Raw genomic sequence first — 10904 nt, forward strand, 5'->3', positions numbered from 1 at the left:
GGATGCTAACATCATTAGTTGAAAGGTTGTTGAGGAACAAGGAAATCACAGGCCTCAAAATATCATCCCACAGATGACTCCGTAATTACAAAGGGAGACAGGCAGTTTTACAATGGAGAGATCTGGTGGGAACCACCTCAGTCAAGTGATTGCACAATCCTGACCACGTGACAACCTGATATTTTGTGTCTTTGATGTCATACAATGGGAAGAACATATATCACTTATGTAACATCCATGTCGAAAGTGTTTAACCTGAATCTAATCATGAGGAAACAACCAGACTAGTTAATCCAAAAGGTCAACTGGCCTGGACTCTTCAAAAAGAGTCAATGTCACTGAAACAAAAATCAAAAGAGGGGTGCTGTTCTAGATTAAAAGAACTAAAGAGACATATATGCAACAAACCTTAATTAAGCCTCAGTTAAAATAAAAGACTATAAAAGGCTTGTGAGACAATGAGGAATTTGAACATGGACTATATGAGATGATATTATGGAATTACTAATTTCTTAGGCGTGAAAATGATACAGCAGTTATGTAGGAAAATGATCTATTCCTAGGAGATGCACACTGAAGCATTTAGTAGTAAAGTGTCATGATGTCTGCAACCTATTTTCCAATGGTTTAGGGAAGAAAAACACATGTATACCTCTAAAATGGAAATAAGAGTCAAACCTACATCATAAGATTCTTGTGAGGAGTAAACTGAATAATGAACGTAAAGTGCTTCACACAGTGGCTGGCAAGGTAAACTCATAAGTCAACTCTACTCAACAGTGTTTCCTGGAGGCAAGTCCTATAAGTCAATAAGACAGTAGTGTCGTTGATCTTTGCCTCCCCTGTCACATAACCAGGGTGCCACATGGAGAGAATAACTGAAGGATATCCTCTCCTTCTGAAATTAATCCCTCTATCCCTCAGCTGAAGAAAGCATGGAATAGCATGAAAATAATACTTCTGGCTGAATTCTAGACTTGCGTAAGGATTCTAACTAGAAATCTCATTATAATCAAAATAAAGCAATATTGCCATCTGGTATTTAAGTGACACTAGCAAACATTTTATTTACACTCAGATGCTCCTTAATTTTTATGTACAGGTTCATTTTATTCCCATATTTTTTTAAAAATTGGAAATATTTACCTTATCATGAATGGCCCGCCGATTTGAAGGCTGAATTAAGACCTTGTATCCCAGGTTGGTGAGCCCTTTGATGTGCCGGGGAGCCAGAGGCGCCCTTCTCTCCCAGGCGTTCACATCCTCCCGCCTCAAGGCCATCACAGCTTTGTGGTGGAGCCCTCTGGAGAGGCTGAGCACCAGCCTGCCCAGTTTGGTCCTATGAACTTGCAGCATCTTGAAGCCTGGTGACTGTAAAGACATCATAAGAGAACAGGACAACAAAAGGCAGGAGGGCTCACAGATCAGTTCTGGTCTCCTGAGAAATCTGCTGTAAAATCTAACCAACTCAGATGATAGCAGATACCAGAAAGAGAAGAGGGGAGGGAAAACCTGGATACAAAGTGTTCCTTTACTCAAACAAACCCGAATTCCCACAAACAAGGTTATTTATTTCCAAAATAAAAACAAGTACAGGGCAACTTGTGGGACACTAACCAATAACTGCTAAGCTGAAATAGTTTTTTAAATATACATTTTATCAAACATCTATTCCACACAAAAGTTTTAAGCAAGTTAACCTACAATGCAAATACAGGAAGACAATGTATGCCAATACTGATGACGCAAAGTTTGGAATCCTTTAACCGTGCACAAGATTCTCGGCAATCTAGCTCCAACCTCTTTCGAGTTTCATCTCTGACCATTCTCTAAACTCGTGCTACTCAGAGTGTGTTTTGCAGCCTGTTGTCCATCAGTGAACTGCTTATTACTAGTCTGAGATAAGATATGTACAGAAATAGAAGGTAGGCACTTAGAAACCTTTATATCACATGATAATTTTTCTAGTAATTCATTGTTATTGAATTTTATGAAAGCATTGGTCTCGGCAGATTAGAAATTTAGGAAAACAAAACAAACATGTTCCTTCAGCACAGGTGCTAGAAGTTTAAGAAGCACGGCCCTAACTTGCCCCTCCCAGCCTGAGACCCCCAGACTCACCCTCACTGACCCTCTTGTTCCTCCAAACACGCTGTTCCCAGGTTTTCTCTCCAGTCCACATCATCCTGCTATTACATTAAACCCGGGATTGTCTCCATCCATTTTCTAACTGCTATTCCAGCATAATTCCACTCATTTAATCAAGAAATGTTTACAAGAGGCTTACTATGTGTTCACATAGAGTCAATTTTATACAAATTGTTAAAGCATAAATATCAACAGCATTCTTTCCCTCTTCAAACGGTTACACACATTTAGTAGTCAAATGTCATTTCAGATGATAATTTGTTGGATCATTTGGGTACTAAACCTTAGTTTTCTATGTTTAAGGTTGGCATCAAAATACTATAGGGACTAAATGATTTCACATCTTCTAGAAATTTCCAACCAATTACTGCTACATTATAGCAAATTCTTACGGAACACATTTCTGCTACATCAGGTTGCAACCTCTAAGTCAGACCCATCTTACAGATGGGGAAAGTCTGTCCAAATACTGGAGCATACAAGTACATTCCTGGGGGCAAACAACTACTTGCCACCCGAGATAGAAAATTTATAGGTCAACTCACAACACGACAGACTAAAAGAATAAAGCCAACGGCAAGGAGTCCAGCTAAGAAGGCTTTAGGAAGAAGAGGGGCAGGAAGAGAAGACACTGCACACAGAAAGTGAACCACTGATGATGACTCAGGCCAAAATATGGATGATTAACATTTCCTGAAAGACTGGTTTATACTCTCGCTAATTCTTGGTTTATTTACATAGTTTTGTTTTTAAAAGAGACTACATTAGTCCAAACCCAAGCCCAAGCCCATAGCATTTATTCTCCCCCAAGCCAAAGGAAAAGCTGCAAGGTCCCATAGAACTTGAATCCCTATGTTCTTAAATAAAACCCATTCCAAAGACAAGTGATCCATTAGAACACATGTATCAGCCCAGAAACGGATCCAACTTCCCAGCAGGGGCTGTATTTCACATACCATATGTGACCAAGTGACCTTACAGCCTCTATTCTTAGTACCAATTCTTGGCACTAACATGAGGGAACACGAGCAGATAATTTAATCTCCCCCCTCAGTCCATACTTGATTTATAATCACAGCCTCCTCTCACTCAATGACCATCCCTCCTCCTCCTCCCCACCTGTTTTGTCTAGGGTGGGGGGTTCGGTGTGAGAGGAGAGATACAGACACATACACACATGTAATACACACATACATTTTTTTTCTTTTTCTTTCTTTTTTTTTTTTTTTGTGAGGAAGATCAGCCCTGAGCTAACATCCATGCTAATCCTTCTCTTTTTGCTGAGGAAGACCGGCTTTGAGCTAACATCTATTGCCAATCCTCCTCTTTTTTTTTTTTTTTCCCAAAGCCCCAGTAGATAGTTGTATGTCATAGTTGCACATCCTTCTAGTTGCTGTATGTGGGACTCAGCCTCAGCATGGCTGGAGAAGCAGTGCGTCGGTGCGCGCCCGGGATCCAAACCCTGGCCGCCAGTAGCGGAGCCCACGCACTTACCCGTTAAGCCACGGGGTCGGCCCCCACACATACATATTTGCAAAGGCAGACTTTCTATGGGGACTAGGAAAGGAAAGTGACAGGGGCTGACCTTCTGGAGTTTATTTGGGAAGCTGTTTCACTTTCACTTTTTGTAGGAAATTCTTAAATCATAATTCCTGTAACTTTGTTTCTAAACAAATGTAATAATAGTTACCACTGATTTAACATTATATGCCAAGCACTATGCTGAGCACTTTACAGATTTTATTTCAGTTCCTCCTTGAAAAATCTTATTAAGTAAGTACTATTATCCTTATTTTACAGTTGAAGAAACTGAACTGGAGTCTGACTAGATCTGTTGCTTTTAAACAGAAGCAGGATTCCTAGGTTAATATTTAACACTCGGGTTTTTCTCTTCTTTGCCAAAACCTGCAGATCCATATGACATCAACTTAAATAGCTATAGTAAATGATTAATTCTTCCCCGCACCCTCCTCCCCGCCCTGGCAGGGGGTGGGTGCCTCTATCACATCCCTTTCCTATGTACCACCAAAAATCTTTCCTACGTCTCTGCCAAGGCAAATTCTAGGTTTCTGGGTGGTTAGAAAATGATTTGATTATAGCAGGTATGACTATGTTAGTAATCACCTGAACCGTGAAACAGTCTCAGCATAGACTTTCTGGGCCCATTATTCATTTCATTCTACGGTCATCAAGAAATAAGTAACAGTAAGGATTTCTGAATTGCTCTTAAGTAGGGCACTGCACGTGTCTGGTCTTTCATGGAAATGCCCAAGTGGGCTGTTCTCTACTTCCCTGTCCTGGATTTTGTGGGCTTTTCTAAGTATATCAGGAAGTAAATGTGATGTATATTTCTGGCAATGCCTTCAGTGAAACAAAGCAGGAAGACCCCTGGCTTACACATTGGCTCTAGCGAGGTTAATTGACAGTGCTGGTATTGATGACAGCCTGTAGCACGAGCAAGGAGGATGTGGAGAAGACAGAGGAGGAGAGAAGGAAAAGAAAGAGCTAGGGAGAATAAGGAGGAGGTAGAGGAGAGGAGGAATAAGGGAGAGAAAGAGAAGCATCTCATGGGCAGGGAGGCAGAACAAGACCCTTCCCCTGACAATTTCTAACAGTCTTCTCTTCAACGAAGGGCTAACGCTGCAAATAGCATAAAAATGAAATTTAAAAGATTCCTCTCTATGTTTTTGTAAAACAAGAACAGCACTAAGGTATACATTTTTCTTACCTAGGATTGATCAGAAATTTGAAATATCTCTAAAAGTCATGGGAGTATCATAGTGAGTTGCACAGCCATGCACTGAGATAGGAGGACAGTCAGTAGAGGGACTCTCGCAATAGAGTCTAGCAATACAGCATACTGTATGATACCACCTTACCTCTCTTTCCATCTCTCAACCAGAAGAAGGCTTACAAATTTCTCTTGATTTACAAATTATCTACCACTGCAACATATTGATGAGAATGGGAGGCAGGGAACATGCTTAAATGTTCTTTGTATTTTCTATCCTCTTCAAGAGAAATGAGAAGGGAAATGCTCATTAGAGAGATCGAGAGATAGAGGAGAGACAGAGAGAGAGATGGATAGACAGAGCTTTGCGCTCCACACATATCCCATCATTTTCTTTCAGTGACCATGAAATAAACCATGGTCACTGAGTACATCATCACCCTAAATCACATGAAAGAATCAAGGAAGATTTTGTGAGGTGTGTTTATAAAAGATTTTACCTGAAGAAAAGCCACTCTCAAGGGCAGAGGACCTCATATGCAGTTTGGAAGGTCCTTTCAAATGGTCAGCAGACTGGTCTTTTGTACAACTGCATATATTAATATAGTAGTAGCTAGTCATTTATTTCCAGCATGAATATTTTACAGTTTTTAAATAAAAATATAATAAAAGCTAGATTATCACTTTAATTGATCATAGTTGATTATGGGACAGGTGTTTTGATTTTCCTTCTTTAATTCAAAAAAATATTTTGGGAGTCCTTAAGGCATGTAGAGCATGATGTTAGGTACCTGTAAAGCAGCAATCTAGGCCCTGCTCACTTCCATGGGATCTAACAGGAGCAGGATGGGACAGTTTTATCTAATTAAGTGGGCCCAATCAAAATCTGATGGTGAATTATCAATTACTGATTATAACTGAATATTAGAGTCAGAATGGACCTGATAATACAAATGAAGGTAGTGAAGCCCATAGAAATAAGGGATTTTCCACACTTCATAAAAAACATTTTCCAAGCCTCTATGCACGAACCATAATAAAACAGCCTGTTGTTCTGGTATAACTTTTCGATGTAACTGCCTTAGGTTACATTTATCTGCTATTGTTCAGGTGTACCTATGCCACAGAACAATGTATGTGATTTGTGCTGGTTTTCCTGAGCAAGAGCGGTAGGTGGATGAAGAGTGCTGAGGTCTACATAGAGCTTTTTATTCTTCCATCAAGTATTCAAAAATCCTTTAAGTCTCTTCAATCCTTTCCATAGCACCAACCTAACCGGAAAACTTGTTAAACCTGAAGACCACCCATCTAAACCAGAACAATGAACAAGCAAATACAGGAGCTTAAGTATAAAAAGGGCTAGGCTTGGCTCCTCCTAATTTCCGTTGCTTCCATGGGGACATGTATAAAAATTACAAATTCATTATTGAAGAAATTAAGGCCAAATCTTCCATCTCTAGGTCCTGTATTCAGAGATGCACTCTTTGCCTTTATATTTCAGATCTTTAAAACAGTGTCACTAGAACATAATTCAGTTACTCAACCTAAAACGATTAAATCGCACGGGGAGATTTCTCAATGCTGTGTTATTCGTCATAATCAGGCATACATCTTGGTTAAATATTGAGAGACTAAGCATAGAGTAGCCTTGAGTTGAAGGAAATAAGGCAATGGATGAGAAATGCAAATGATTTATATCTACCCTTCCAGTTCATTCCAAAAATGCAAGTGTATTTAAAAAGCCATGGTTTCCCAGGAAGCCCTGGTACTGTAAATAGGCTGGGCAGCTCCACGGCCATGAGCCTTGGTCCACACTACATATTTGGTATCCAGACCATAACAATCTCAGAGAGGTCCCAAAGAGTTCCAAATTAATAGGACACCTGGTGATGGCCTAGAACTAATCCAAATACCTCCCAACCCCAAGGCTTGCTAGAACTAGGCTTGGGCGTGCAGCAACACTGTCCTCCACACTTTCACTTCCTGTTGCCTAGGTACATTCTTCTAATGCTTCCACGTTAAACCCCTTATAAAATAGCTAGCCAGAAGTTAAAAAAACAAGTAGACTTGTGGGGGATGGGGGGAGTCTATTAGTATTAACTAATCTTGTCTAGGAATATTCATATGTTCTCAAGCCCATCAGCTACTCAAAGTCATCCAAAGATACAAGACCCATGATTGTCCTGGTCTCTAGCCCACAAATTTAGTTTCACTGAGACGCAAGGCAAAGTTCTAAATTGGAGTCTAATCCAAAATGTTTATCTTCTTATTTGTCTCTTTACTAAACTGTAAATGCTTTGAGGGAATGAATTGTATTATTCATCTCTGTGACTGGCGCGTAGGAGAACTCAAATGTTTTAAGACTGAATGAATCAAAGAGCACATTTAAATGCACATCATAAAGACCTATGCAGCAGAGAAAACAAAATAGACACACGAATAAGGACAGGGACTTATATCTCCTCCCCTCCACCCGCCACAATACCCCACAAAAGATCAATCCTCTGCCAAGATTTCATAGACCAATGAATGTTATGAAATGTAATACAAAACGGTAGGAAAATCCAGAGCTTGGAGCTAAGACATTTAACTAGCTATGGGGTTGCTTCTCTGGACCTCAGTCTCCTCATCCAGACTGGAATATAATACCAGAGTCCTTTTCAGCTCTAATATCTTGCTTCTATTAAGCAGAGGAGTGACGGGGCACTATGGATTACAAAAGCATTAGAATTTTAAAACATAAATACATACTCTGATTCATGAAGATCTAGCGAAAGTACACTAAATAGGGAAACCAAACACCAAAACACTATGGAAGATAGAACATTTACCCAGGTTACCTTTTTTTTTTTCTTTTTTTATAACTAGACGAGAACTAGTTTATTTATTTTTTTCTTTTTTCTCTCCAAAGCCCCCAGCACACAGTTGTATATTCTAGTTGTAGGTTTTTCTAATTCTTCTATGTGGGATGCCGCCTCAGCAGGGCTTGATGAGCAGTGAGTAGGTCTGCACCCAGGATCTGAACCAGCGAACCCCAGGCCTCAGAAGCACAGTGCGTGAACTAAACTGCTGCGCCACCGGGCTGGCCCCTAGGTTATCTCATTAACTGCAATGTCCGGGACCCCAGAGCTGGCAACAGGAGAGGGATACCTCAAAGGCACATTGACTCTCCTCCACAGATGGCCTGCGTTCCTCGGCTCCCTGCTTACTCTGTGACATTGGTGCATAACCTAACCTGTCTGTGTCTCATCTTCAAAATGAAGTCATAGTAAGGTCTACTTCTCAGGGCTGTTGGGAAGTTTATTTGAGCTAATGTGCATAAAGTGCTGAACACTGCCTTGCATGCCGTAAACACTCAATAAATGTGAAGAAAAAGGCTCCAAGCCTGCCCACTCCTCAAAGGTGAACACAACCACCCCACTAACAGAAGACACTATCTTCCCTTCCTCTTTGTCACACTATGGTAAGGCCTTCACAATGGCTCCATATTAATGCCCCCCACCTTATATTTTTCAGGGAAAAAAAATAGTGCCCAACAAGCCCTCTCTTCAATTTCACCCTTTAGGCATGGCTGTTCAAAGATAAATAACTTACCATTTTAATCTTGTATTTCATCAAATTCAAGACACATTTTTTTCACATTTTAGCATCCTTGAAATAGGGGTACATCTTACAACTGACAGCATCTTAGATTTGATGAATATGGTAATAACGTTGTTGGTTATTTCTCATTCCAAATGTACAGTGTTTCTGTGATTCCGTGAATTCCATAGAATTTTACATGGCCTCACCAAGGAAACTTGCCACTGTTTGTAATGTTATTTCCATGAGAAAATTAATAAAAGAATATTTGGAAAAATGAAAACTTTTTTGTTAAATGGACACTGACTACACCACCAAAGATCACTTCCAAAATCCTGTGCCAACGTCAGTTAAGGCTTAAATAAAGGACTAGTTAGGGGGAAAAATTTCGATTGCAAATAAAGTTCTGATGATGCTGTCACCAATAAGAAGTGAGATTGATAACAAATATGATTTTCTGGAGAGTAGGAAAGTCAGTGGGGAAGGTTGGCTTAAACCTTCGTCCTCCTAACTCACTTTGCAGAATGGCCACCAGTTTACATTGCCAGAAGGTCGTGTAGCCCTAGGTTCACTCAACGTCATGGGGAAAAAAAGGAGACAGACGTGCAAGTGACAAAATCCACACACACAGAGACACGCACACGTCCGCATAAAGTGCTATCGGTAGTACGTGAAAGTCACTGCCTGAGTCAATGATCATTCAGTCTTGTGTACAGCCACATCAGCATAATCACAGCTATATCTCCACATTCGGAAAACTGATGAGCCACAGTATCAAAAAATGTTCATCTTTTTTTCAGGTTACTGAGCACTCTCTCTCTCTCCCTCTTCCCATGCCCCACCCACCCCACTCTTCTTCTGGAAGTTGTCAGGACATTTAGCCTCGTTCAACCAAGCAGAGTAGGCAACAAACTGCTTCACCCGCGTCCCCTCCCCGCTCAAGAGCTCACAGGGGCCGGCACAACCCCTACTGGGTCTCAGGAGTTCAGGCGACGATGTCATCCCAGGCGCCCAACTTTCTCACACCGCCCATCTCTGTTAGAGTGCACACAAGGAGCAACAGCTTGCTGGGGGGTGGGGGGCGGCGGGATTGGTGCTCTCTCTCTCAGAGAGAATGGCCAGCCCGAGACGGCCAGGGTAAGTTTTGTGATCAGTTTGGCTAAGCAGGCCAGAACTGGAAAGGTCAACCGGTAACCGCGCAGTAAGAAACCTGGGGGATGGAGACGGGGTGGAGGGGGATTGCCACCACCATCTCCATCAACCCCCCCACCCCCGCAGCCAGCCAGCCATCCTAAATAAGCATACAGTCCAAGAATTAACGCGTTCGTTCTGCAGCTTCAACCCCGATCCTTGACTCCGCGACAGCCGCACCCCCTCCCTCCACGCCAAAAAAAGAAAAGAAATCCGAATGCCATCCCTTCCCCCTTCCTAGTCAGAAATTCCGGAGCTGGCCGACTGCCCTCGCTCGCTCGGAGGGGAGGCCTGGCAGGGAGGCCCCAGCGCCCGCCGCGCTCTCTGCCTTGCTCCTGCGGCACCCGCCGGGTCCGCGAGTCGGGTCGCCCGCGGCGCAGGGAGCGGGAGGCCGAGCTCGCCCCCGCTCCCGGCGGACGGCCGAGTCCCGCCGGCCCTCTCCAAGCGCACGTCGCGGGCTGAGCCCCCCGCACCTGCTCAGCCCCCACCGAGCACCCCTCCTCACCTCGCCCCCTCTGGGGCGCCGACCCGTCCCGCCGCCTCCGAGCTTCCGGGTCGGGGCAGGGCAGGCTCCGAATTCCCAGCAGAAATTGGGAAGGGGGTCGGAGGAGCGGGCGTTTGCTTAACTTCTGAGGATGTCACGCCTCTCCCTCCCGCAGCCAATCAGCGGCCTCCCTGAGGGAACCACCTTCTCCTCTGCCAATCGGCGGCGCTGCCAGGCGCTAGGCCACGCCCCTTCCCTGCTCCTGCCCGAAAATCCTTCTGCCTTTAAGATCTCCGACCTGCGTCATTAGTTGAGGGCGTAACGTCCTCCCAGACAGTTATTGACCAGGTCTAGAACTGTCCGCAGCAGAGGACAGGCGGAGACGGGGAAGGATGAAAATAGTCCGGACATTACACGCTAAATAGATGTGTGCACCTCCTGGAAAAAAGTTGCGAGCTAATGTAGGTCAGAATTGTTTAGCGATATACACTTTTCAAAGTACTTTCACAGCTTCGTAACAAGCCTATGAAGCCAGATGACAGTTCTTAAAATCCAGCAAAGTTGAGTTTTAGAGTACAGCAAACTGAGACTGAGAAATTAAGTGCAGCATATCTACATCCAATAAATATTAAGAATCCATGTGCGTATGACAAAGTCCAATGTTCTTTAAAAGTCCTAACTAAGCGGCTTTAGAGGGACAGGCAAAAATGCGTTTCGTAAAGACTTAGCCTCAGCACTAGAGGCTGAAGAAACGCCTGAAGCCCCTCT

At 42.9% G+C, this 10904-nt stretch overlaps 1 protein-coding gene across 2 annotated transcripts in view; it reads right to left on the bottom strand.

Moving 5' to 3' along the window:
* Positions 1-10254, bottom strand: part of AASS (aminoadipate-semialdehyde synthase) — a 53408-nt gene extending 43154 nt beyond the window's left edge. For both annotated transcript variants that reach the window (XM_058529036.1, XM_058529034.1), the window contains exons 1-2: positions 10158-10254; positions 1147-1371 (exon numbers count right to left, since the gene is read on the bottom strand). In XM_058529036.1, the coding sequence (XP_058385019.1) occupies positions 1147-1356 (210 nt within the window). In that variant the 5' untranslated portion in view covers positions 1357-1371; positions 10158-10254. The remainder of the gene's footprint in view (positions 1-1146; positions 1372-10157) is intronic.
* Positions 10255-10904: the final 650 nt, after the last annotated feature.

This window comes from Diceros bicornis, chromosome 3 (genome assembly GCF_020826845.1).
Source record: "Diceros bicornis minor isolate mBicDic1 chromosome 3, mDicBic1.mat.cur, whole genome shotgun sequence".
Classification (NCBI taxonomy): domain Eukaryota; kingdom Metazoa; phylum Chordata; class Mammalia; order Perissodactyla; family Rhinocerotidae; genus Diceros; species Diceros bicornis.